Here is a 24,629-nt window from a genome sequence, read left to right as displayed (position 1 = left end):
AGGCACTGCTCTATCAACAGCACAGCACCTCAGGACCTTTCCTGCTTTGGAACCCTGGACAAGTACACCTTGTAGAAGAAGGGCAGAAAAGGAGCTATGGGATCTTCCCAGAGTTGGCAACAAAAACATTTAGCTCAGACTCCTCCCATTCAAACACCTTCTGAACAGCACATTCTACCTGCTAAAATCTGCCTAACTGAAGGAAATGCTTAAGAAAAGTTGGAGTCAAAGGCAGCCAGCAGTAACCTGGGCTGAATTGAAAGTGTTGCTAGAACAGCTAGTGTTACTCAGCAAAAAGTGAGGCCACACCTGCAACACTCTGGACATTCTGGAAAGAGCTCAGTGGAGGGCCACAAATATCATGAAGGGTCTGGAGCACCTCACATTTGAGGAAAGTCTCATCAAGCTGGGACTGTTCTGCCTGGAAAAGAGGAGGCTCAGGGAAATTTCATCAATGTGTATAAAAGGTATGCTACACAAAGAGGACAGGGACAGCCTGTTTCCAGTGGTGACTGGTGACAGGACTGCAGGCAGGGGCATACAATGAAACTCAGGAAGCTCTGTTTGAACATCAGGATACACTTTTTCCGGCGTGAGGGTGAGTGAGCGCTAGCACAGGTTACCCAAAGAAGATGGGAGTTTCCCTCCTTGGAGATACTCAAAAGCTGTCTGGATGTGGTCCTGGGCAACCATCTCCAGGTGGCCCTGCTTGAGTAGAGAGAGTTGGACCAAATGCCCCCCAGAGGTCCCTTGCAGCCTCAACCATTCTATGATTCTTTGATAATATTTCATCTATTTCTAGAGCTATTCCTGCAGACATAATCATTTCCTGAACTCTGCAGATACTGAAATTCATTGAAATGTAGGTGCTTTGAGCAGGAAGAGAAGCATCTCTGAATGCTTAATTTATTTATTACAGACAGTGCTCTATCACAGAACTAGGGAACAAGGAGGCCAAAAATAACACAGATTCTCAATTAAAAGTTATTTTCAACACTGTAGCAACAAGAAATTTACAAAGGAGCAATTACTTTGGCATATAAAAACCAAATACATAATAGATATAATTCAGAGTCATCTATATATACTTCCCACAGATATAATTTGAAGGTATGTGAGCACTTCTGCTCTCTTATTGCTGCTTTAAAACTGACAATAAAATAAAATTTTGCTAAAAGCAGAGAACTTTGCTTCCTGAAATCATCTAAGTATTAAATTGTTCTTCATATCTATAAAATGCTGTTTCTGCAGGCCTGGTGGCTAAACTCTGGAAAGGTTAACTTAACAGAAAGGCATTTCAAACATTCTCCAACACCAACACACACAAAGCAAATGACTGTAATTACAAAGTTATAGGAAGCTCAGCACCTACATACATTCTCCTTTATAAGGGAATGCTATTTTGTACAGAACACATACAGTAAACAATATCCTTCTTTTACAATTTAGTTCTTTTACAGCAGGTAAAAACACCAATCTAGTGATTTTTAGACATAACCCAACTGCAAAACCTTTTTAAGATTAGAGAATATGGGTTACCTTTTTTCTCACTCATTGTTTTCAAAAAACCACCACTAACACTGAGTGATATAATCTAAATACAAATATTCTCACCCTTCACTCCAAAATCAAGGCCATGTATATACTGGGGAACATAAAGTTTTATCAGGAAACAATCTCTGATCCGGCAATATGTTGAGGAGTAACAGGATATGGAATGGTATGAATAAGTTAAAAAACACACAAATAGGAATACCTAACTTGGATATCGCATTTTTTTTTAAATTCAATAGAACATTTCAGAAATACTGATACTGAATTGAGCCTTTCTGTGCATTCAGTATATATCATACCTGCCAAATGTTCAAATAGTAAGGCTTCTACCTCCAACAATCTGACATCTTAAATACTGGACTAAATGCTTATAGATTACTCCCAAGATGTTTCCTTGGCCTGGGCTGGGCATTCACCTGTAGGCTGTGATATAATGCTAAAAGCAGTAGTGTAACAGCAGAAAGGAGATAAAAGTTTTGAGGTTTGAGAGAACAGTTAACAATCCAGGAGAAGAAAGTTTTGATACCACAGTTCAGTAGCAAAACTGAGGAGAATTCATGCTTGTTCCAAGTTCAACAGTTATTTTCCAAGTTATTTAAGACAGGGCATCATGATTTTAAACTAAAAGAAGGTAGATTGAGACTAGATATAAGGAAGAAAAGTTTTAGGATGGTTGTGGTAAAATACTGCAATAGGTTGCCCAGAAAGATTGTAAACACTCCATCCTTGGAAACAATCAAGGTCAGGCTGGATGGGGCCCTGAGCAACCTGATCTAGTTGAAGATGTCCCTGCTCATTGCAAGGGGGTTAGACAAGGTGACCTTTAAAGGCCACTTCCAACCAAAACTACTCTATGATTCTACAAACATCAGTGACAGGAAAAAACATTTTACAATGATAACAGTTCTCCTTTCCTCTACCACCTACTGAAAAGCGGAAAGATTCAGTGAAAGAACCCTATCCAACAAAAACCCCTGTAATTTCTACCTTATAACCTTTATTCTATACAGGAAAAGTGTGAAATGAATGTAACCCAGTTTTAAAAGATCAGCCAAAATGCACTGCAAAATAATGCAAACTAACTACTATACTTATCATTCACCTTCATTTATTTAAGGACCAAAAGGAGAAAACAAGTTTGGATAGCTTTTGGCACATTTCCCCAAGTTTCTTATTGTCCTTTTTGGTGTACTTTACATAATGATTAGTCTTAATAACTGGCTAATAAAGGAAAATGAAAAAGCTTTTGCATTTCTGGCTTGCTTTGAAATGATTCTGCTGTTACAATGTAACCATCTCAGAGAACTGAGATGACTGAGAACTGAGAACCAGCTCTTCTAATAGAAAAGCAAGTTTATGTATTTTTAGGGACAAATATGTGAATTACATACGCTTCACCAAATGTGTTTTGATCTTATCCTTATTTAGCACTGCTTGTTACGACTGAGGATTATTCCAAAATAATTACTAAGAAAATATGAGTGCAGGCACACCATGTGAACACAATTAAAACCTTTAAGCATTCTAGATAAAGCATGTGTACAGTTAAGAATCTGTTTCTGCTACAAGCACTTTTTTTACATCTGCTAGTCATTAAATTCCACCTAATCGTTACTGACCATTAAAGCACAAATTCTTTATAAGAAAAAAAGGCTTTGCAGTGAACATTTTCTTCATGATAAATATTAAAGATGACTTATGCAGCAGACACTTAAAGTTGTTCCCATTGTCAGTAAAAAAATGCTTTTACTTACTCTAGTAAATTTAGTACACAAATCTTTCTCTCTGCAGTCATCTCACCAGCAGATAAGACACTTCTATTACTTCTAAGTTTATTACTGTGCCATGTCTTCAACTTAAAACCAATTTTTTGAACAGCCAAACAGAAGTAGATTCTTATATGAATTCTCATGAGAAGTTTTCCTTTCCAGAATTTATACTGAACAAAATCCATGGGCAACAATCCTTTAGCTTTACAGAGGATTTCATACCTGCCCAGAGGGCACTGCTTTCATATGTCTATTCCTATTAAAGAGACAGCTGTATTTAAGTTAACTGGGTTTTCCTCTTGAAAGGAGCTTATTTTTATGAAGTAAGATTAAGAACGTATATAAGTGATGTGCAGTATTTGACTGCATTTCCTACTGGTAAGACCAGCTACATTTTAATTAAAGAGTCCAAAGATTTTTTTGCAAATATCACCTTACATATTTATAATTGATTGCTACCACCCATACATAAAAGATTTTTGTAATCCAAGAACAAAAACTTAGGATAATCCATGTTTTAGAGAGCTGACAATCAAAGATAAAATTATTAGTCTGAGATCCAGGAAAGGGCATGGAAAGAATATTTTCCTGGCATATCAGAAAGTAGTTTTGAGCTGAAGATGAAAAGAAAACATTTTTTTGCCACAGGATAATGAAGGTGACTGCTCTCACTTTTCACCTCTGGCAAAACCACTAGAAGTCAGAAGGCATATGAGTTATGCACACAACAGTGGTTACAAGACTACATTAAAATCAACTGCTTCTAATTCCAAATATTATGATTTTTCTTCATAAATAATGTAACCACATTATTTCTGTAATCTCTGATTTTTTTATCTTCCTCTAGATTTTTCCATAGAACTATTAACCAGCATGCACAGAAATCACGAACTCTTCACCTTCAAGCCAGTCAAGTCTTTTAATAAGATGAACCAACAACGTGTTTTGGATACCTCAATCCACACTCAATGTTCACAAAATAATGGAAGAGTTAAAACATTTCCAGATTCTACTCGAAGCAGCAAATTTAAATACCTTAGCAAGCGATCTTACGATGGGGTTCTCCATAATTCCTTTAAGAAAAATCAGGTCTATTTCTTCAGCGCCTGTCGATGTCGGCAGATCAGTAAGGTTGTCTAAGACCTGCTGCATGGCTGCTGACAAAAAAAAAACAAAAAGTAAATACTGACCAAAACAGGCTTCCATAAGGAGCAAAAGCTCTGGGAAACACCACAATATTAACTTTAAAGATGTTAAGTAGTCAAATACATCTACTGAGAACAAGGGGACAGAACAGAAAAATAACTTTTTTTGTGTGTATGTCTGAAAATGAAATACAGGTTGCATCAAACTGAATCCAGGCCCAGCACATTCCTTCCAAGATTTGCTACTAAGGACTGAAAAAACAAACAAGTATAAACTATGTAAAAGTATGCATAATCTTCCAGATACAATAAAATCAACTCCTTCAGTACTCTTTTTATTTCATATTTTTCAGAAGTTTTCAGCCCTCATACATATAGCAACCCACCAGTTTTACAATGCCTGTAGAGGCAGATTCACTATTGTAAAAATGACCACGTAGTTCCAAACCAATTTTTTTAAACCAAAAATGTGCTTCCAAGGCAGCTCTTACTGTGGGAACACTTGTGCCCACCCCAGCAGTCCTTTACAGGCAGCCCTGACCCACTGCACTGTGGCACTAAGTGCACTAACACCAGCCTGGTCCCACAGCACACTGCAGTACTGGGAAGCACACCCTGCAATGAGAAATGCATCGTGCCTGCCCGGTACCCTCAGAATTGCTGAGAGAACCACTCTTGGCTGACAGTCAACAATGCTGCCCAAGGAAATGTCAGGAAATGCCACCATCCCAGCTGTCTGATCCCCTGAAGTCATTGAGGTGAATTAAGAGAATTTGTTCTTGTTCTTAACTTTACTCTTTTAAACTCCTGCCAAGCTATATATGCATGCTCAAACAGACACACACACACAGGTGTACTAACAAAATCTCCTGTTGAGATCCCCAACAAGCCCAGAAGCCTTGGAATAACTACTGTGTTCTGCAGCGCTCTGCATGTTGCAGAGTAGTATATATCAAGAGAATTAGAAAAGCCTATATGCCCCTTCTCCCACACAGGAATTTACCCTTAAATTTCCTCACTGCTTTATAATGAAAGCTATTATGAAACTGCACAGTAACAGAACAAACTGCATTTCTCAACACCCACTTTCTGACTCTAATTCTTCCTAGAAAATTCCATCGGAAGAAAAAAATTTCTGCCCATTCTTTCTGTTAAGCGGAACTGACTTTTCAACAAGCAAATCAACTCACGTGCAACATTTTAACTACAGCAGGGCATGTAGAAAGACCTGTATTATGTTAAATGTTTTCACCACACTTTTTGTATCAAAAAAAGTGAATTTTCTGTGAAACCATGAGTAGGAGGGAAAATAACACTTTATGTTTTCAGATTTTGAAGCAGCATTATTTCTACTTTGTAACAGACAAAGTGCTGTCAGCATCCACACATTATATAAAGTCACAAAATTACCATGCAAACAGTTCACAACTTCCCCAGACTAGGTAGGTCCTACATCCTGACTAGTTCAGTTGCAGATGAAACTGCCTTCTTCACATTTTCTCAATTCCCAGTTTCAGACTCGTGACTTTTAATGTAGTCATGCAAGCTGTACTATCTGCAGAAGTGGGCAGATGTTTCTGGCCAATTTACGTCATAGGTGCTGCATAATAATGCAAGTGTTAGAATTATAACCTTTCTTTACATTTTTAACAGTTATGCAAATTCTTTTTTAAGGAATTTCAGGTTAGCAGTTTTTCTCCTACAAATAATCGGAGAAAATGCAAAGCTTCCTTGAAGTCAAAGTATGCATCTCAACCAGCAGCTGCAATTCCAGCATCTGATGGTGACAAAGATATTTATAATAAACACATTGGTCATATTATCTCCATGACATTATCCTGTTTCTTATTTAAGCCTTTCAGAATTCTGCCTTAGATCAAATTTAAAAAAATAGTCCCTAATAGTCCCTTTATCATCAAAGAGAAAATGTTAAGAGCAATGTTAAGCTTCAGAAAAATGTCTTCATGCAATAGTCAGGGTATTTTCAAATTAATATTTTATTCAATAAAGGTTTCACAAACATCTAGCATCAGAACTACTTAAGTATATTTCAGCATTTTTAGAAAACAGCAACCAGCTTTATCAACATGCAGAATTCAAAATATTCACAAAGGCAGACTTGCATTCCAGGTCATCGAAACCAAAACCAGCTGTTCTCAGAAACAGCTTCTACAGTTGTGTGTTGGTTGTCTCATGGCACAGCCATCACAGCAAGAGTTCCTTAGTTATAAATAGTGTTGTCTCAATATTAGAAAGCAAACCAAAAAGGCAGGATAAGGCACCTTTACTCATGCTCTATTGTTTATGTTTAAACACAGTATGAGGAACAATATTGCCTCAGTGTAGATAGTTACCCATCTTAAAGGGAAAATCTTTCTAAGCAGTTGAATAAAAAAAAAATACCTTCAAGTATGCCTGTATTTTAATCAGTTACAATGTTAAGCAAAAAAAATTCAGACTGAGAGAAAGGTTAAGCTTCAACAGTCTTTGCACCTGTTACCTAGCACAGGGTAGGCAGAGGAACATTTATATGCCTCACCATGTTTCACTGCTTTACACTCACCTGGCAAAATATTCAGAACATGATCGAATGTTATTTGCCAAAAAAAAATATCAAGAGCATATTCCAACAGGAATTATGTCTGCTGGTTTATTCAAAAAGAATAGACCACAAATATATGGGTACTTTTTTTGATGGACTAGACAAGCATTTTAATCTCAGTGTTTTATGTGTATTATACAAGTCATGGGCCACTTTCAAATATAGTTCCTGTTTCATGTGAAAAGCTGGTGTTTGTTCACATGTGAAAATAGCTTTGAAAGTCTAAGCAATATACTGACTACACATGCCTTAGATATTCATATATGTATGTTCAAACAATTTGATTTATCTAAAGACTAAGGGCAGAGGTGGGAGGAGGGGAAGGCACTTTGGGAAACGTATTATGGAACTGTTTCTTCTGTATCTGTTCAAGAGGCTTTCCGTTTACTCATTTCTAGGGTCTATTAGACAACAAACAACAGGAGATACTTTGTCTCCAGGCTTAATTATAACAATCTTTCAGAATAACGTAGATTCACATGGAATTTCAAGTAGCACTCATTTAAACAATTTCACTTTTTTCTTTCCAGGGATAAAGCCACCTTAGCACTTTTGAAAAAGCATCTTATCTTATTCCTGAGCAGCAGGAATGAAAGCTGCAGATGAAAGTACTTAGGTAGGAAACTTTTACTTAAAAGATCAGTTCCTACCAAGCAAGAAACAGATGGAACTGAGGAGTTTTGTGACTACCAAATCTAAATATCCCATCAAGAATTGCCTTTTGAGGTTCATATCTCTTTTGTGGTGAATCTGCCCTTGAAATGTTGATAGAAGTTACTCACTGGGGGGGCAGAAAGCCCTGTAGAACTTACATTCAAGTCAGGCACACTGAAGAACTAAGGACTACATGAACAAACTGCATAAACCAGGTTGTCAGAAGTGCTTATTATTATTGTGGACTTTGGTGTACAATAAAGAGAAAATGTGTGCTTTTCCAGTGGAAAACTAATTAGGTCTCCCTTCCCTCTCTTGTCCCATTTTTACAGGAAAATACTAAGACTATAGTGACTTTGAGAGCTCTACCATTCACCTCCCTCTCTCTGAAGACAAGACTGTTTCTACATTCAATGACCCATCTGGGGAAAACGTTAAACTCTCATCACAACACATAAGGATTTGTTTTAGTGAGGACACCATGAGACAGGCATGGCTGACTACAATGGTTTACACAACCACCTAGGAACACACACATATTACAAGAAACCCACTGACAACAGCCTCCAGACACGCCAGGAGGAACTGGGTGGCAGAAACAAACTCTCAGTTGAGGCGAGAATCCCTGCTGAAATACAGGGATTCTTAGGAAAGGGTGACAACAGAACTGAGTCTGAGCTGGGACTCCTAAGAAAAATGAGATTACAACTCCAGCCCCCGGCTTTCGTGACAGGGAATACACACAGAATTAATTTTCACAGTCAATTTTCAAAGAGCATCTTCATAACCGCAGCAAGTTTAAAGCCTCAAGCAAGACTCAGCAGGAACATACTGGTCTGCTGTGTACATGCACTGAACAATTTATTCCTACTATACATATGACCCCACATTCAGAAAAACTAGTTTGTCATTTGAACCCCATTTCAAAAAGGGAAAGGGGGCAAAGAGATGTTAATTGATCTCTGTGGCAAACAGCATGCATCCTGAGGTTTGGGAATACAGAAATCCCACTTCCTAATGTAAAATTTACTAACCAGAATTAAATCTTCCTAATTCCCACAGAGTTCTTCGGACAGCCAAAAGATGTTTCAAAGGTTTAATCTACACATCGTACCTTACAATAGTAAGTTCAGATCAAACAGACGTAAAAGATACCCTGATAACTCCTTTCTTCTTGTAATTGTAACAAAAAAGCAAGTTTTCACCAAGCTCTCAGCTGTGATTCTTCTACCAAATTTTATTTTTATTCTTTCTTTCAGTGCCTAATTCTTGTCTACATTAATTCTATGTAGAGGAAAGAGGAAGCATACATTTAAATTAATTTTCCAGATTTGCAGACAGAAGACAAATGTGTCACTCACTGGGGAAAATTAAAGCTTTTCAGAATGAATATTTTGCACAATTTTTTTAGCTCAGCTTCATCTTATTAGTCTCCAAGCTCACAAAATAACAGGAATGAAAAGAAAATTATGTATAATATATTTAAATAAACATGCATATTTATTTCCACATGGCCTACTCATCTGGATAGAAAGTTATAATAAATACCTCAAGGACTACTGGAGAGGCAGGTACTCCACACAAAGTCTAGAAAGTTAGATTAAAATCTTGTCACATGCATAAACTTCCGAAATAGTTTCTTGTGTAATTTAAAACCTTTTCAAGAGGGATATATTGAAGTTCCACAAGACACACAATGAGCTCAGACAAAAGAAGATAATTTTTAACTTCGCCAGCCCTTAACCAATGACAACTCTGTAACTTTTTTTCCCCATTTGTCTCTAAGGTTTTTAAATAATGATCATTATGCTTAAATAAAAGGCAAAGGGGAAAAAAAAGTTATTTTGTCTTGGCCACTTCTCTCCCCAGTCACAAATTACAGCATTTTTGGCAGTCTAGAACATAGAAAAGGAGTACCTATGAACAAGTTAACATTCTGAGAATATTTCACAAGTTCATTCACAAACAGGCTATTGACCAAGACTATATGAAAGGCTGACAAAGCTGTCTTACTACTGCTAGAGTACACTTCAGAAGCCTTATTTTCAGACAGAAGTCTGGGGAAGCACTATGCAGTGAGCACATACAACATTATGTCTGTGTTTTCCCAGCCAGCAGCTGCATGCACTGAGCAGGATCACTCTCAGCAGCAGCTCCAGAGCAGGAGTGCTGCAGTTCCACCCCAGGCTCCTCTGCAAATCAGGCACCTGCTCCACAGCCACTGCTGACTGCAGCAGGGTGCAATGAGAGTCCTTCAAACACCCAGCCACACAGCTTGCACCTCTATCTGACACACACTGCCAAGCAGGGAGCGCTGGGCCAGCCCTGGAAGCCACCTTAACTCAGACATTGCTGGGCAGCGTTCCATTGTAACATCACTCAGGCACCTCTTCTGAACGGGACCCCTTCCCTGGCAGCAAACACAGCAGGTCTCCTCCAAAAAGACAGTAAGATTGATGAATGAAGAAAACTGTTGTCTGCAGCATGAACACTTTACTGACTGCAGAATCACATATGGCAATGAATTTTTAAAGGAAGCAGGAAAAGCCTAATTGATAAGAATGAATGTTCCTCTGGATATTCAAATTCTGCCCACTAAATTTCTGCACATTGAAAAGAAATAATGTAAGTGCTTAGAAAAGTTTATTAATTTTGTTTTACTTCATTTTCTCCAAGTCTACTGCCAAGCCAAGATGGAGCTATTTTAACATACCTATAAATAGAAGCTCAAGCAGCCCCTACCCTTATCAAACCTGGCTCAACTATATTTCATGCCCATGTTTCATGACTGTGAAGGTCACAAAAGCTACAGGGAAGAGCCAACAACACTTTCCCAGCTTGAACACTGCAGACATACTTCTTTCAGGCTGTGAAGATTGTCTAAAAAAAGACGAAGCACAAATTTTCTGACGAACAGATGGACCTCACAGCTGCATCTTTGGAAAAAATAAAAGCACTATTTAAAAGTAATCTCAGCAAAGATAAAAAGGGAACAAAACATCAAAACTCCAAAACTAGCAGATTAAAAAGCTTAAGTCTTATTTAAATACATATATCATGACCAACAACAAGACGTTGAGGACAGATACACTAAAATCTAGTTTCAAGGAAATTATGTCAGACTTCTCTTTCTTAAAGGATTGCCAAGAAAAATATTTCCTAAAGTACAAAGGCAATTAACTTCATGCTAACTAAGCTTGATGCTTTGAAGATAAGCCTATGTAAGTGTTAGGTATTACCAAGTTTTCTGACCTTTTTTAATTAGAGGAAGAATGATGCAAGCTTCAGGCACAGAAATTATTAACTGAGGAAGGACACACATGCACACAACTGAAAGAGTACAAAAAAAAAAATCTTTAAGCACCATACAGCACAAAGCATGTACGAGCAAGTCAACTAAAAGTTTTTTAAAAGGCTGAATTTAAAAATTTTTTGTGCGTTTTTACTTTTTCTGTACCACTTTTCTTGGTGAAACACTTGATGGAAAGCCATGCAGAACTATCTATTGCTTTATCCCATTCACAAATTCGGCCTAAGGACAGCTGGAAATCAATTAAGGTTTCTTCCTCAATTAAATCTCTTCTTCACACAAGTAAAAAAATTAGACCTGAAGAGAAAATAATGAACACCCTTCCAAAGGGATAGCAGACTTCCCGTCCAAGAACATGCTTTCATCTTGTTGCTGGTCAACACTGTCATAGTGGATAAGGCAAGCTGCATGTTGTGTCCCACTTCTGAGATCAGGAACCCCAGGAGCAACTGGCCCAAGCTTGGCCAGCAGCATCTTTTTCCAACCTTTTGCACTTTCATCTAGGAACACTGGATAGACTGGATAGGCATTTTTTCAAAGAAAGGTAAAATTCACAAGGTTTGTAACGTGCTCTGTTGTCAGTGCAAATGAAACAGTTCAGAACATTAGTCACAGAGCTGTTCTGTAGCATGCTTTGTGCACGTCTGCAAAAAAGACAAGGTACTTCAAATAAACAAAATTAGATACTCCACTGTGTAGCAAAGTAACAACACTGCATCTCCAGAGATCTGTGGTGAATCTCATTACCAGAGACGATGTTGGTTTCACTGCAGTTTGCGTCCCAGGGGTGTCTGCACCTTGTGTCTGAAGGCACCTGATCACTCAGAGTATCAGGAGGATATCATTAAAAACAATCCATACTTCAGATATCTGGGCATTTCCTTAATCTTGGTTACTAGAAAATCTAGATTAAACAATTGTTTCTGCTCCCTGCTCTTAATCCAATTTTTTTTTACATCTAGAAAGCACAATGTCTCAGTTTCCATTACTGGACAAGAGTCTCGTGAGTGCCTTGCACGACACCATTAATACTTCCCTCTCTAGTGAAAGGGAGAGATAATGAGATCTATTTTGACCTTCTTACAGTTACATCATACTGTCAGCTCAACCTACAGGTCTGTCACTAAACAGTACAAAGGTACACTTTAAACATCACTCTCCTCCAAAATTAAAAACCGTAACTGAACAAAAAGTCCTCTTTCTTCAGTGAAAATACTTCACATATATTTTGTCCCCCTGCTATTACTCTAGGTTTCAAATTAGTTTTTGGCACTTTGTTTTTGCGTTTTGGCACTTTTGCTTTAGTGAAAATGCTTAGACAAGGAAATGCACCAGAAGCCACATATCATCCAGATACTACTGTTGCTTTTAACACAACTTCCTTTTACAGCTTCAAGCGTAGGAGACACTCAGGAATTCTAACAAATAAGAATTTTATAATGAAGAGTTTTGATATCAAGCGAAATAACACTGTCATAATACATTCTCAGAGTTATTTTATAACAACAGAATGCTTTTCTAAATGAAAGCATCCAAACTCAGCACTTTCAAAATCTGATTGCTCCATTATGATGTTGCTGTAAAAAACTACACCACTGCCCTTTTACCAGTCACACCCATATGTTAACATTTCATGCATTCACTGTTTCAAGCCTCTGCTACTGTGAAGTATTTATTGAATTATCCCTTCCAAGCTAATACACTGGAGTATTTAAATTAGAGCTGTACCAGTGCAGACATAAAATTATTTTTGAGGTTCCACTATGGATGCTACACAAGCATTTTAAAGTTGCTCAATAAAATTATATGGAGAAAACAGAAATGCAAGACAGCTTTTTGGAGCACAAAATAAGTTAAAGCACTTTAGAAAATATTTAGACTATGTCAACATATTCTTTAATAAAAAAGGAAAAAGATATTTAATTACGCTATTATTATACCTAGCCCATTTTTCTATCAAAAGGAAAAGAACTACCATGAAATGCTTCCATAGGGAAGTGTTCACTTAATTTCACTCAATTTTCTACTGCATCCCAGCCTGAAGACAAAAAATTTAGCACAGGAGTGAATCTGCAAACAGGAGTGAATCTGCAAAATTTATAACATTTAAATGAAATTATGTCTGTCCCAGGACCTCAATTTTCAATTTTACATGATCACCTAATACATTTTCCAAAAATTTCACTTGAAGTTCATCCCTAAACTCTAATGCTCCCACTTCCACTAAACTCTGCTCTCTCATGCACACACCCCCATTTCTGCCCAACAAACTTATCTGGAAGCAGTAAATGCAATTCACTAAATGAATAATGTTCTAGTTCAGGGTGACTTGCAACAGAAAAACAATAAAAAAACCCATTTACTTCACTACCTTTGTCATATGACACAGTTCTTGCTTATTTTAAGAACACAGCTAAAGCTTTACCTACAAAGAAAATTTCCAAAACACAGTTGGAATGTTAGTAGCGATGTAGTGGATAGAAAATGGTTTTTCAAACTTGTTTGCCAAAAAACACAGCTTATCTTTTTAAATAGTGAAAAATGCCACATAAAAACTTTGTGTTTTAATAAAGAAATGGCAAAATATGGCATGTTAAAGGCTTACCTGACCTTCAGGAATGCTCAAAATATATCTCTGTCACTTCTAGTGAAGAGACTCCACCCTAAACCTTTCTTTCAATCCGATGCAGTCAAGATTTACACAATTGCCTATTTATTACCCTCAACAGTTCTGTTCCTTTAGTCCTTTGAAGGCTATGTTCAAGAATCCTGGAAAAGGAATAAAAAGATCAGCTTGACACTTATATTTTGAAGGGAACTGAAAAACTTCATGGAGTAAGTCACACTGCCCTTAGTCATGTGTTTTACCTCCTGGACTACTTCCCCACATTATGTTATCAGGATTTATTCACAACTGCCAATGTTTAATGAAAAGTGGGTAATCTAACTTCAATTTAAGAATGTCTAGGCACAACAACATCAGGAAAAAATTATTTCTAGTGGTCTTGGGGTAGCTTGGATTAAGAACTACATGCTTTTAAGGAAACTGCCACTTTGAATACTCTCTTTGAATGTTTGCCACCTTCACTTTAAAGCTACTGCTGTAAACCCTGAAGACAGTGTTCTGTCTTGTATAAGGTGGGCACAGGCAGTGAAACAGCAAAGGGTGTCTCAAAACTGTATGTGATGCATACTGACATGTCTGAAATTTTCTACTTCATTTCCTCAGAATACCAAGTTGGGTTTCATTAAGTTTGCTAAGAACTGAATTTTCAGTCACGTACCCCACCCCTCCAACTCAGCAAAACCAGAGATCTTTCAAGTAAATTTTGCACATTTTTCAGTTAAAATGTCTTGGTTTAGTTTTTTTTTGGTTGGGGGGAAGGGTTGTTTGTCTGTTTTCAAAAGAAGCACTGGCAAATGCAAAGACAGCCAAACTTTTCTTCTTGAACAGTTCACACCACTGCAAAACTCAGTGAAGAATAATATCTGTCACGATTTTCATCCTTTTCTGAGACAGGCAAATTGCTGTAAATCTGAAAGGTTTGAAACGACAACTTTTACTGATATGACATCATCTTTTATAATGGCTTCTGCTGTAAAAAGTTCCATGATGGAACTTGCTTTTTGACTGCATCTGAGCCATGACAAAGCCTACAGAGGGGGGAAAAATTGTAAGATAATGTCTTTCTCAACTCCAAACTGCAATTGCTGCTTCTTAAAAGCAGTTCATACACATCCTCATATGCTAACTCTCTTCAAACCTCTTTATGCTGAAACAATAAAAGCCACATTATCTTAATTTTCACTCAAGTCCATTGTTCTGTTGTTTCCCACACTTCTTAGGTGTCTCAGAGAAAGGAGCTGGGAGAAGAGAGGAGGGTACTAGTACAAACAAGCCCTAGTACAACCCTTGCTGGGTTTTGACTATAAAACCTCTCAGATCTGCACAAATTTTAAGACCCAGTCACCTGGGTAGCAGCAGTCAGAACCACTTCTAATGCCATCCACAGAAAAGGAGAGGATTCCCAAAATAGCCAATTGAAGTCCTCCCATGTACTATCAGAAATGGCAGGTTAGGGATCATGAGTCTCTGTCCCCAAACTTGGAATTTCACTGCAATAGATAAATAATAATTCCATGTTAGAGCTTTTCCCCAGGAAGGTTTTATGAAGTCCAGGTCCTGACCTGGAAAAGAGTAATTGCTTTACCAGCCACCTTCAGTGTGGCACTTGAGAGGACTGTCTCATCACACCAAATGAGTTCTCAGAGCAGTCAGTCCCATCCATGGTTGTTTCTGCTTATCTTACTCCCCACTGAATTCCTCTTTCCCTGAAGAGTACTGGGCTAGAAAACAATATAAAAAAGAGAGCAATGTAAGCTCCTATGGATAAATTGGTTCTTTGAATACAACTAGTTTTAAGATTGTGGAATAATATAACATGAAATTACCTTCAAGTTCCCAAGAAAACCTGAAAGGGCTAAGATGTCTTTTTACATAACTTTCTGGGTGTTACAAGGTCAAAATCACATTGTTGCCAGTACTTATAAATGTTATTTAAAAAAACCAAGTCCTATCTCAGCAGACAGTTTATACAGCACACAAGGCAGCAAAAAATAGATGGAGTAGTCATTGTCTCCACAAACCTGACACATAAGTGAAATGGCCCCATTCCTCCTCAGGATTTTGAGAGATCTGAAACAACATAGTCTAGGGATGCATTTTCAGAAGTATAAATTCCTCTTTGCAGAAAGAATATCAACCTGTTTACTTATTTTTTCAAATAATCATCTCTATTTCTTTCACTTTTCACTATACTTTTCTTTAAGTTGTGCCCAACACCAAATGAAACTTTGATCCTGTTTCAGTTTCTCAGAAACCCTATCAATCAACATAGCCCCCAGAAGAGCTGCACACATTCCACTTCTCAAGTGGTAGAAGAAAAGTCCTAGACTCAGGACAGAACCTGGCTGATGGTCTCTACTCAAAGAGCAGCTGATAATTTTAAGCAGCTCAGGCTTGCACTTCCCTAAGTCAACAGATCCTGATTCCTCAGCTTACATGTATCCTAAGAGTCAGCTACACCTGTGTGCAAAGTTGTAAAGACTGCTGGACTGCAAGGACACATGCTGGACTTTAGCTTGCTTTTTGGTCCAGTGAGGAAGGAAAAACAGCTTGAAGAACCAGATCTAATAAAGTAAACCACATGCAGGTAGAGTCCCAAACACCCATCCCTGGACAGATCAGTGGCACACTAAAAAAGGCACCAGCCCAGCAGCCTGGTAAGCACTTACTGGATTGCTGATCCAGCCTACTGGCATTAGTTTGTACACTTAGAGATCCTTTAGAAACATCAGATCACTGGGCCCAAACTTCCTTTGGAATACTGTTTGTAACAAACCTCAGCAGTACAAGCACCATATTGCTTGGAAAGGGTACTTTTTATCTTCATTAATATCCTTTCCATAAATCAAGCTTACTGATGGCACCCAGTATTCCTCTACACTAACTTGCCATAGTTACAGCAATCCCATTTGATCCTGTAAGAAGGAATTTGTGTTCAGTGACTGAAGCATTTGAAACATGAAAGAAGCTTTCTCAGCTGCAGAAAATCTGGCAGATACTCTGTTTTTCCAAAGACAGTGTCAGGATTTAAATACCACATCACTTCTCAGCATAAGTTTTCAGACCCAGACAAGCCAACTTTCACACAGAAGGAATCAACACTTGTTTTTTAATACCAGAGAGACTGCTTTGAATCAGCTCCTGCCAGTAGTTCAAAAAAGAAGCCAAGTCTCTGTATTGAGAAAATCTTTTCACAAATTAATTACCATGACTCTGTCCAGAACAATGGGCATCAAGAGCTATGAAGGATAAAGATTCAATCAGGCATGCATTATGTTGGCTCAACATAGGATTAAATTATGGCTGAAAGGGTAGAGAATTAAATAGTCTCATGGTAATTTTTTGATATACACTCTAAGTACTTGAAATTCACTCTACAGTTACATAAATTTCACATGAGCTCAAAACTGTGATCTTCCTGTGCTTAACAAACAAATTGCTAGCATGTCAAACAAGTTAGAACAGAGCACTTCAAGAAGACCTGCAATTTCCTGATTTCGTGTGCCAATCAGAAATTTAAACATGAACAGAAAAACATTCTCATCCATGCTAAATACCAGCAGGACACTGCAGAACCCTTCCCCTAAAGGATTTTTACCAGGCTTACACTGTTGATCAGTTTTCCTAATTCTTTAAATAACGTCCATCACTCTGCAGGCAGTTCTTGTTCCAGAGAAATACCCTGAACCTGAACAGCTATCTTTTTGTGAGAAAGGAACACTTACACAGTGCTTTATCTGCACACATCAGATCTCTCATTTTAAATTATCAGCAAAACTATCTTAAGTTCAAGACTTAATAAAATGAATAAATCAGTATAGTAATTCTATCAGTCTCGCTCTTCAGTTCTGAGGCTTTCCAAGAACAGGTGGGTAAAGATTTTTCTGTATGACAGATACAGAGAAACAATGCAAGGATTGATGAAATGAGAAGTTTATAGCACAGCACAAATCTGCTTCATACAGCAGAGCCGCAAGCCTCCACCATAAATTTGAAGCATGGAAATATCACTGCAACTGCATCCCAGTCATTCTTGCTTCACCAAACATTTTTACTTGAATCTCTTGTGCTAACAGCACAGCAAAGCCATACAATACACAATGTCCTATGACTTTCAAGATTCCATAAAGGACACGCACAAAACATAACAGCATCCCAGACAAATTCACAGACACAGCACTTCCAACACCATGTACAAATAATCCTCTATAAAAACTCGCTGACTTTAATCTTCTGAAGACTTTTGTTGGATTATATTTCAGGAGGGGTAGAAAACATATTTCAGTGAGTTTAATCACTACCAAGATGCACAAATTCCAAGATCATCTTAGTGTCAGATTACCTCTCATGGGTTTTTTGCAGTCATCATACCAGCCATCAGAACACAGGCCTGTGCACATACACTGACATCAGAATTCTAATCATTTAGCCAAAGACCCTACCATACACAGAGAAGTTGGTCATCTCTCCAACAGACATAAAAGTAAAATTTTGTTTGAGTGCTAGAAGTCCTAAACACTTATTTAATAGTAAATTATTTGAAAATGTATCTAATAAAAGGGAAAAAATGGCTGGAAAGTAGGCAACACATTATAATGAATTTAGAAAAACTAGATACAGCAAAAGGAGTAGCTCAGTAGGAAAAACAAAAAATGTGAAATGTCTTATATATTCCAGCTAATGGCCCAGGAAACCACACCTCATCTATCATTTCTGTACACAGTCTAGCACTACCACATGGTGCTTACACCATGCTGGAAGGGGTAGTGGTTAAATGGAACTATCACCTGCTCCACCTGTCTTCATGTACACAGACTGGCACTCATGCCTGGAAGACGACACAATGCTTCTTCAGTGATGCCAAAGAGAGGGAAGTTCCCAATGCTGAGTCCCTCACTGTGCCTCTTTCAGCCTGCTGCCTTTAAAAAAGTTTGTTAGACAATATTCCAGAGAAGTAGAATTTGCAAAAATATTACTGAAAAGGATTTGAGTGTAAGTTCAGCTGAAAGCAGGTAACCAGCCCCAGTTAAGGGGGACTTCCAAGTTAAGGCATCAGTTAAAGTTGGTTTGGGAATTATGTCAAAAAAAAAGAATAAAAAGGAAGTGACCTACTTGAATGAAAGACTCATTCAGAGGTTTATATGTTCAGATCCCCTCAAAACAGGCTGACAAGAGGTATTTGCATATATTTCCTTAAGTAAAAACTGTGAAATGTCACACAGTATAATTCTTGATTAATCCATTACGTTCATACAGACCCGAGATTTTTCCACTAGAGATTTTTTTTATTCACTGCCTATTTCTGTTTACCCAAGAAAGTATCCCCTTTGTTTCCTAAGTATACCCAAATGCTTAAGAATCAGAGTAGATACTAAAACCAAAATGGCAGCTTAGCTGCAAAAAAAGAATGAGTAACTTGAATAAAAGCAACCTGTGCTACAGACATTCAGAGATCTTTCTAACATTTTTGAATTCCAATTTAAAATAGGATGGTCAAGATCTCAAGAGTCTCCTTATGAGTATTCACTTCTTTAGCTTTTCTTCATCCTTTTAATTCACTCAAAAGCTGCCAATGAACTCTAAAAACTACGTAACAGAAGCTTCAGCAGGATTCTAATTTTGGTCACAGATAACTAAGTAGAGCAATTCTAGATAATATTAGCTGAGATTTATGATGCATTCAACATCTTCAGATGCACAAGAGTATTTTTGGGCATCACTTGGAAAGACAATATTCAATGTACAGCTGGTAAATTTTATTCCTTTTTTTCTCCTATTTCTATACAAGAAGCATATTCATGCTGCACTCTTTTTTTTTTTTTTTTTTTTTTTTTTTTCCCCAAAGGATCTATTTCTTCAGCAAGAGAAAACACAAGTCTGGTCAAGCCTCACTTGCAATGTATCAAGATGATGAATCTATTAGGTTCTATTATAGTTGGTTTTGAGAGTAGAAGTTAGATAAACCTTTGTCACTTCTCTGAGCAAGATGTACCAATAATTAGAGGAAAACCTTCCCTCTTGGTGCAACTCGGGATAAGAAAGGTCAGTCAATTTTTTCTCAACTCCACATATGTTGTGTTCTATCTTTTCCATTTCTGTTGCATTATTACTAAACTAAAAAAAAAATTTAAAACGTTACATAATTATTTGTTTTATCTACCACTATCAAAATCTCTTCTCCAAAGAAGAAAGAGCACCTATAGAAGCCTAGATCAAGTCCTTGGTAATGGAACTGTTCTTATTTTTATACGCGTTTAATTTCTGTCAAGCCTGAGAGCTTCCACATTCCACTCAGGCCAAACTAGGGGTTTGTCAGTGATTACACTTCCTATTAAAATATAAGAAGAAAGTCACCTTGAAAAAGTACTTTTTAAAACCTTTCTGGAGAACTGTAGCCATGTCCCCATGTCTTGGGACATGGCTTCATTATTGCCTCTTTAAACGATGAAAGGATCAAACACGAGAGGTGTGACCTTTACCAATGAGTGAGAAGATGACAGACTGGAAAGTTAAGGGGAAAGAGCTCTTTACATCTCTCTGAATCCTTGGCACCACATTTCCAGCAGCTAATACAAACTATTTCTATAACACTAAGCCTTTAATCTGTATGGAAATCACTGCTTGGATTCTAAGATCTCCTATCAAGCTGATTTAGCTGGAAAACACATCTCCAGGTCACTGCTAACACAGGATGATCTAGAACACCTGACTCCATTCCTCTTCCTTATATCACAAGACTGAACCTAGAAGCTTTAAAGCCACTGCTTATTGCTGTAAAACTGGAAGTGTTTTCCAAGTGACAACAAATCTAAAAAACTCCTAGCTACCTGCAGAATGACTGGAGTGAGGGAAAGATGAGCCAGTTGCTTCAGCTTGTTCCCAATTCTGCATATAGATATAGGACAATGTGAAGGGGGATGTTAGGAAGGATGTTTTTTAATCACAGCAATTGAGACAGTGATATTTCCTTATTATCTATGCATTTCCACAGATCAGTTGAACATGCTTCCAGGCACAGGATACCATACTGTCAGACTAACTGGAAAGAGCATTTCTATTGCTAATTGAGAACTCTCCCCTTTAGCTTCAGATGACCACCTTTTATCAGCTCACATATGTACGTTCAATGGATTCAGTGACCAAACAACCCAAAATTCAAGCTAGAATGTTCTTCCTTTAGTCCCAACACACTTTATCTTTCTGTGTTTATTAAAACCCCACACTAAAAGCAGAAAACCCTTAAAGCCACACCAAGATATTTGCCAAGGCTAGCTTCACCTTATTCAAGGTGCCTGTGTGGAAGCCAGTATCAGAAGGAACATGTCACACGGCAGCAGTCAGATTTCTAGAGAGCAGGTAAATATGTAAACAGGCTTGCAAGCTCCAGTGTTTGGAGGCTAAACATCTATTTCTGTTGTTTCACCTGGACACATCATTAGGCAGAATGGAGCAATGACCCACCAAAGACCAACCTATGGGTATCCTGGTCAGTCTGACATGCTTGCTAAACTCAAAGATGGGTAATCATTAATCTGCTGCAAACTTGCCACCAGCTCTGTTGCCAAAACAAGAACTAGTACTGGATCAATCTTCACAGAAGGCTACAATGCTGCACATATCATATCTCAGTTATCAAGCACTTCAGTGAAAATCCATGGTCAATTATTTAAAGAAACTAAACAGTAATCCAATCCAAGGATAAGAGTTTCTCATGTTTAATCAAACAGATCTCCAGTGCACACTAGCAATTTATGTATGAATACAGTCCATTAAGGAGTTGAAACTGGTTTTGAAATTGAAGCGTCTTGAATGGTAAAAGCACTCAACCCAAATTACAAAATTAATCCACAATCTAATTTAATTTAAAAAATCTTCAGGTTAAATGTTAGCCAGATTCTGGGAGATTACCTAGAGAAAATGTCATGTATGCGTACTTTGTATTTATGCTTTCCTAGACAGTTTATGGATGTTGGGCTTTCTGTTTACAGACAAGTGTTCTTTTTTTTTAAGATACATATGTATGCCTATATATACACCCACATATATCTTAACACACACATACATAAAATACTGCATTTTATTAAAAATTCCTTCTTTTTCTGTATGTTTCCATATATGTATGGAGTTGCACGCACACATAAAAACAAAATAAAATACGTGTATTTTTAAAAGACAGACTGCAACTTCCAATCCATTACTGGTATCAATCCTGTCCAGTTCAAATGGGTAATATCCTAACACAGAGGAAGATCATATCAAAAAAGAGGAAGACCCTGATGCAGGGTCTTTATTCAGCGCAATATTTGAGAGTAGGAATCATCTTCTTACAGGTAGCCACACCCACAGCTAACGTGTGCCTGGTATTTCAGGTCATCCTCTTGCATTTATACTGGCTCCCTAATGACTTGCGGAAGAGCAAGAGAAAGAAAAAAAGAATGGCAAATGCGCAATCTGCTCCCTACTCAGAGATGGACTTCCTGGAGCCCTGCAAGTCTTACGCCTTTAGCATTATCAATCATTCTGCTGTCTTGGTTTTCAATCCCCTCTGCAAAGCTATAAGATCGTTTTGGAAGCTGCTAATTTGCAGGCCCAGGACAATTACACAAGATGTTATTTTAATCATGAACAATGCACTAATTTTTGGAATCTGCTGCTGTTGTGCATTAGCACAATGAATTCTTCATTGGTTTTTGGGTAATGATGTCTAGGCACTTGGGGACCATGCTATGCTTCTTTATGCCTATCTGTAAGCTGAATTTAAGGTTATGCAGACACTAATTCTTCTGGCTCCAGCATCTTCTCATTAAGACACATCCATGTCTTCTTGAAAATCTGCTCAGGGATAACACTGATAGGAGCTCCTGACAGATTCTGTTCTGCATGGTTTCAGACGCTGCACTGCATGTTAGAAAAACGAGCTTGATGGAACTTCAGTCTGACCCCATGACAGAACTTATTATTTGAAAACCTACTGTATTCAATGGGACCCAAGTACTTTCAGGTCTGCAATGGACTTACATGTTACTTAGCTAGGCTGCAGGACTTCACTGACAATACAAGTAACAAGTTTTACCCTTTAACATTGCACTGCTTTTGCATTAGTACACAATACTCCTGCACTTGGATACCAGATGCCAACTACAGAACTAAAATTACTGCCTCTACAGATATCCTGGCTGGTCCTGTATTCAACACAAACAGGAAGTCATACTCTGAGACCTCAAAACACCAAAGATTTCCTTCTATTTCAAAACAGCACTGTATTATTAGAAGGTTAATTTGCAAATTAATCTCTGTAGTCTTCTCTCATCTACTGCTTAAGTGCATTGCTGCTTCTTAAAGTAAGTAAAATCCAAACACAAACAGGTCATTTATATAAATGCATTTGCATCCAATCGTGGTTCACTATCATCTATCCAGAGATTTGCCCTTCCTGCTGAAGTTCATGAAAAAAATAGGAAAAACATTTTCCTGACTATCTCCCCTGACTAACTCTGCTCCTCTGTTTATTTCACACTAACTGGCTTTCTGTCCAAAGATTTTGTAACAGAGGTAAAAGTAGTAACTTGCTTTATTCATGAAGCCTACTGCCAAACTACTGGAAAGATTTCAAACCCAGAACTCTGGAAATACAGATTTAACAAAAACACTGCTCTAGCTAGACTTGGTTAAATGTCACAGTTGAAAGATTTAGTGTGCTTACTCTCTGCTTATTAAGTAAATATTTCCAGTATTTCCAAATTAAGAAACTCTACAACTGAGACTAACTAAACACAGCATGAGCTGTATGAAGTTGAGGAGCGGAACAGATACCTACCTGAAGGAAATTAAGTTATAGATGAAAAAAAGTTAATGTCATCCCCTCAAATGCAAGTATTCTTAGCTTTCCCAGTCTAGTTATAAGGAAGAATAGTAAGCCTTAAAAGTGATCTAAATTTTGAAGTAATTACAGAAAAATAAAACTCAATGTATTAACTCACCCTGGAGGAAAAAACAGAGTAATCTAATTCAAACTAGTCTATGGCTGTCCAGAGAGATTACCTCCTGGAAGTACAGTAATTATATTTGTAAAGTAAAACCATTTATGCCTGGGGTAGGGAAGCCCAAGGGATTTTATTTTTTATTATTATTTGAAATGTGTAAAAGCTTTATAGTGACACCCATAGTGAGAAAAGTGCTTTGTGCACAAAAGCACACTTTCTGTGTAATGGGTCCATCAGAAGTGGCAAACAGATAACTGGTATGACTGTATCACACCAGATGTCACATATGAACAGATATACAGTTGCACTTTTCCATATAGGGCCCATACATTCTAAGCTAAGTAGCAGACTGTTCTGAAACTTATTACACATGCATTTTTTGCCAAATTTGTAATTACACTAATTCTTACAATTCTTAAAAAAGGATTCTTAATGGTTTCACTGAATATTCCTCTATGTAGTTTTTTTGCTAGAACCTTACAAATAAAATTACTTTGAAAAATCCAACCAAACACTACATTCTTACGAGCTCAAACTTACTTCAAGTGTCTTAGTTTAACAACTCCAGTTAACAGCAAGATCTGTGTGGTCAAACAAGGGCTAACTTAGGTCTTGTCTACAAAAGAGAATGCTACCAGGAGCCAAAAGTTCATGGTTTGAACAGTCAAAGAGAGCCAAAGTAAAACAATACTAGAAACTTGAAATCATCTATGAAGCAGTTATCTCAGAAATTTCAAATTACAACAATGCGCCTTGAGACCTTCCACCTTATGATGAGTCCACCTGCTGAACAGTCCACCCTTCTCTTTTCCATTTCCTATTCATTAGTGCCAATGAAGTTCTTCCTTCTGAAGGCCCCCGCCGCTTTCCTGAACAGCATGGAACCTGATTTAAGACCGAGAACTGTGTGCTAAACTTGTTAAGAACTACACATTTCTTTCTGCTGCTGCTTAGTTAGTCTGTGCTGTTTGCAGAGCTATTTGCCA

At 37.6% G+C, this 24,629-nt stretch overlaps 1 protein-coding gene across 2 annotated transcripts in view; it reads right to left on the bottom strand.

The window, feature by feature from the left end:
- The window catches only part of PALS2 (protein associated with LIN7 2, MAGUK p55 family member), a 57,207-nt gene that overhangs the window by 25,613 nt on the left and 6,965 nt on the right, over positions 1–24,629 (bottom strand). Inside the window, exon 2 of one of the 2 annotated variants that reach the window (XM_054273343.1) lies at positions 4,359–4,480. In XM_054273343.1, the coding sequence (XP_054129318.1) occupies positions 4,359–4,475 (117 nt within the window). In that variant the 5' untranslated portion in view covers positions 4,476–4,480. The remainder of the gene's footprint in view (positions 1–4,358; positions 4,481–24,629) is intronic. The other variant, XM_054273342.1, reaches the window with a different exon arrangement.

The sequence above is a fragment of the Melozone crissalis genome, unplaced genomic scaffold (genome assembly GCF_028551555.1).
Source record: "Melozone crissalis strain CALT ecotype California unplaced genomic scaffold, PUWL_Pcris_2 ptg000016l_1, whole genome shotgun sequence".
Lineage (NCBI taxonomy): Eukaryota > Metazoa > Chordata > Aves > Passeriformes > Passerellidae > Melozone > Melozone crissalis.
The sequence above is the reverse complement of the archived record's forward strand: the minus strand, read 5'-3'. Positions and strand labels throughout refer to the sequence as shown.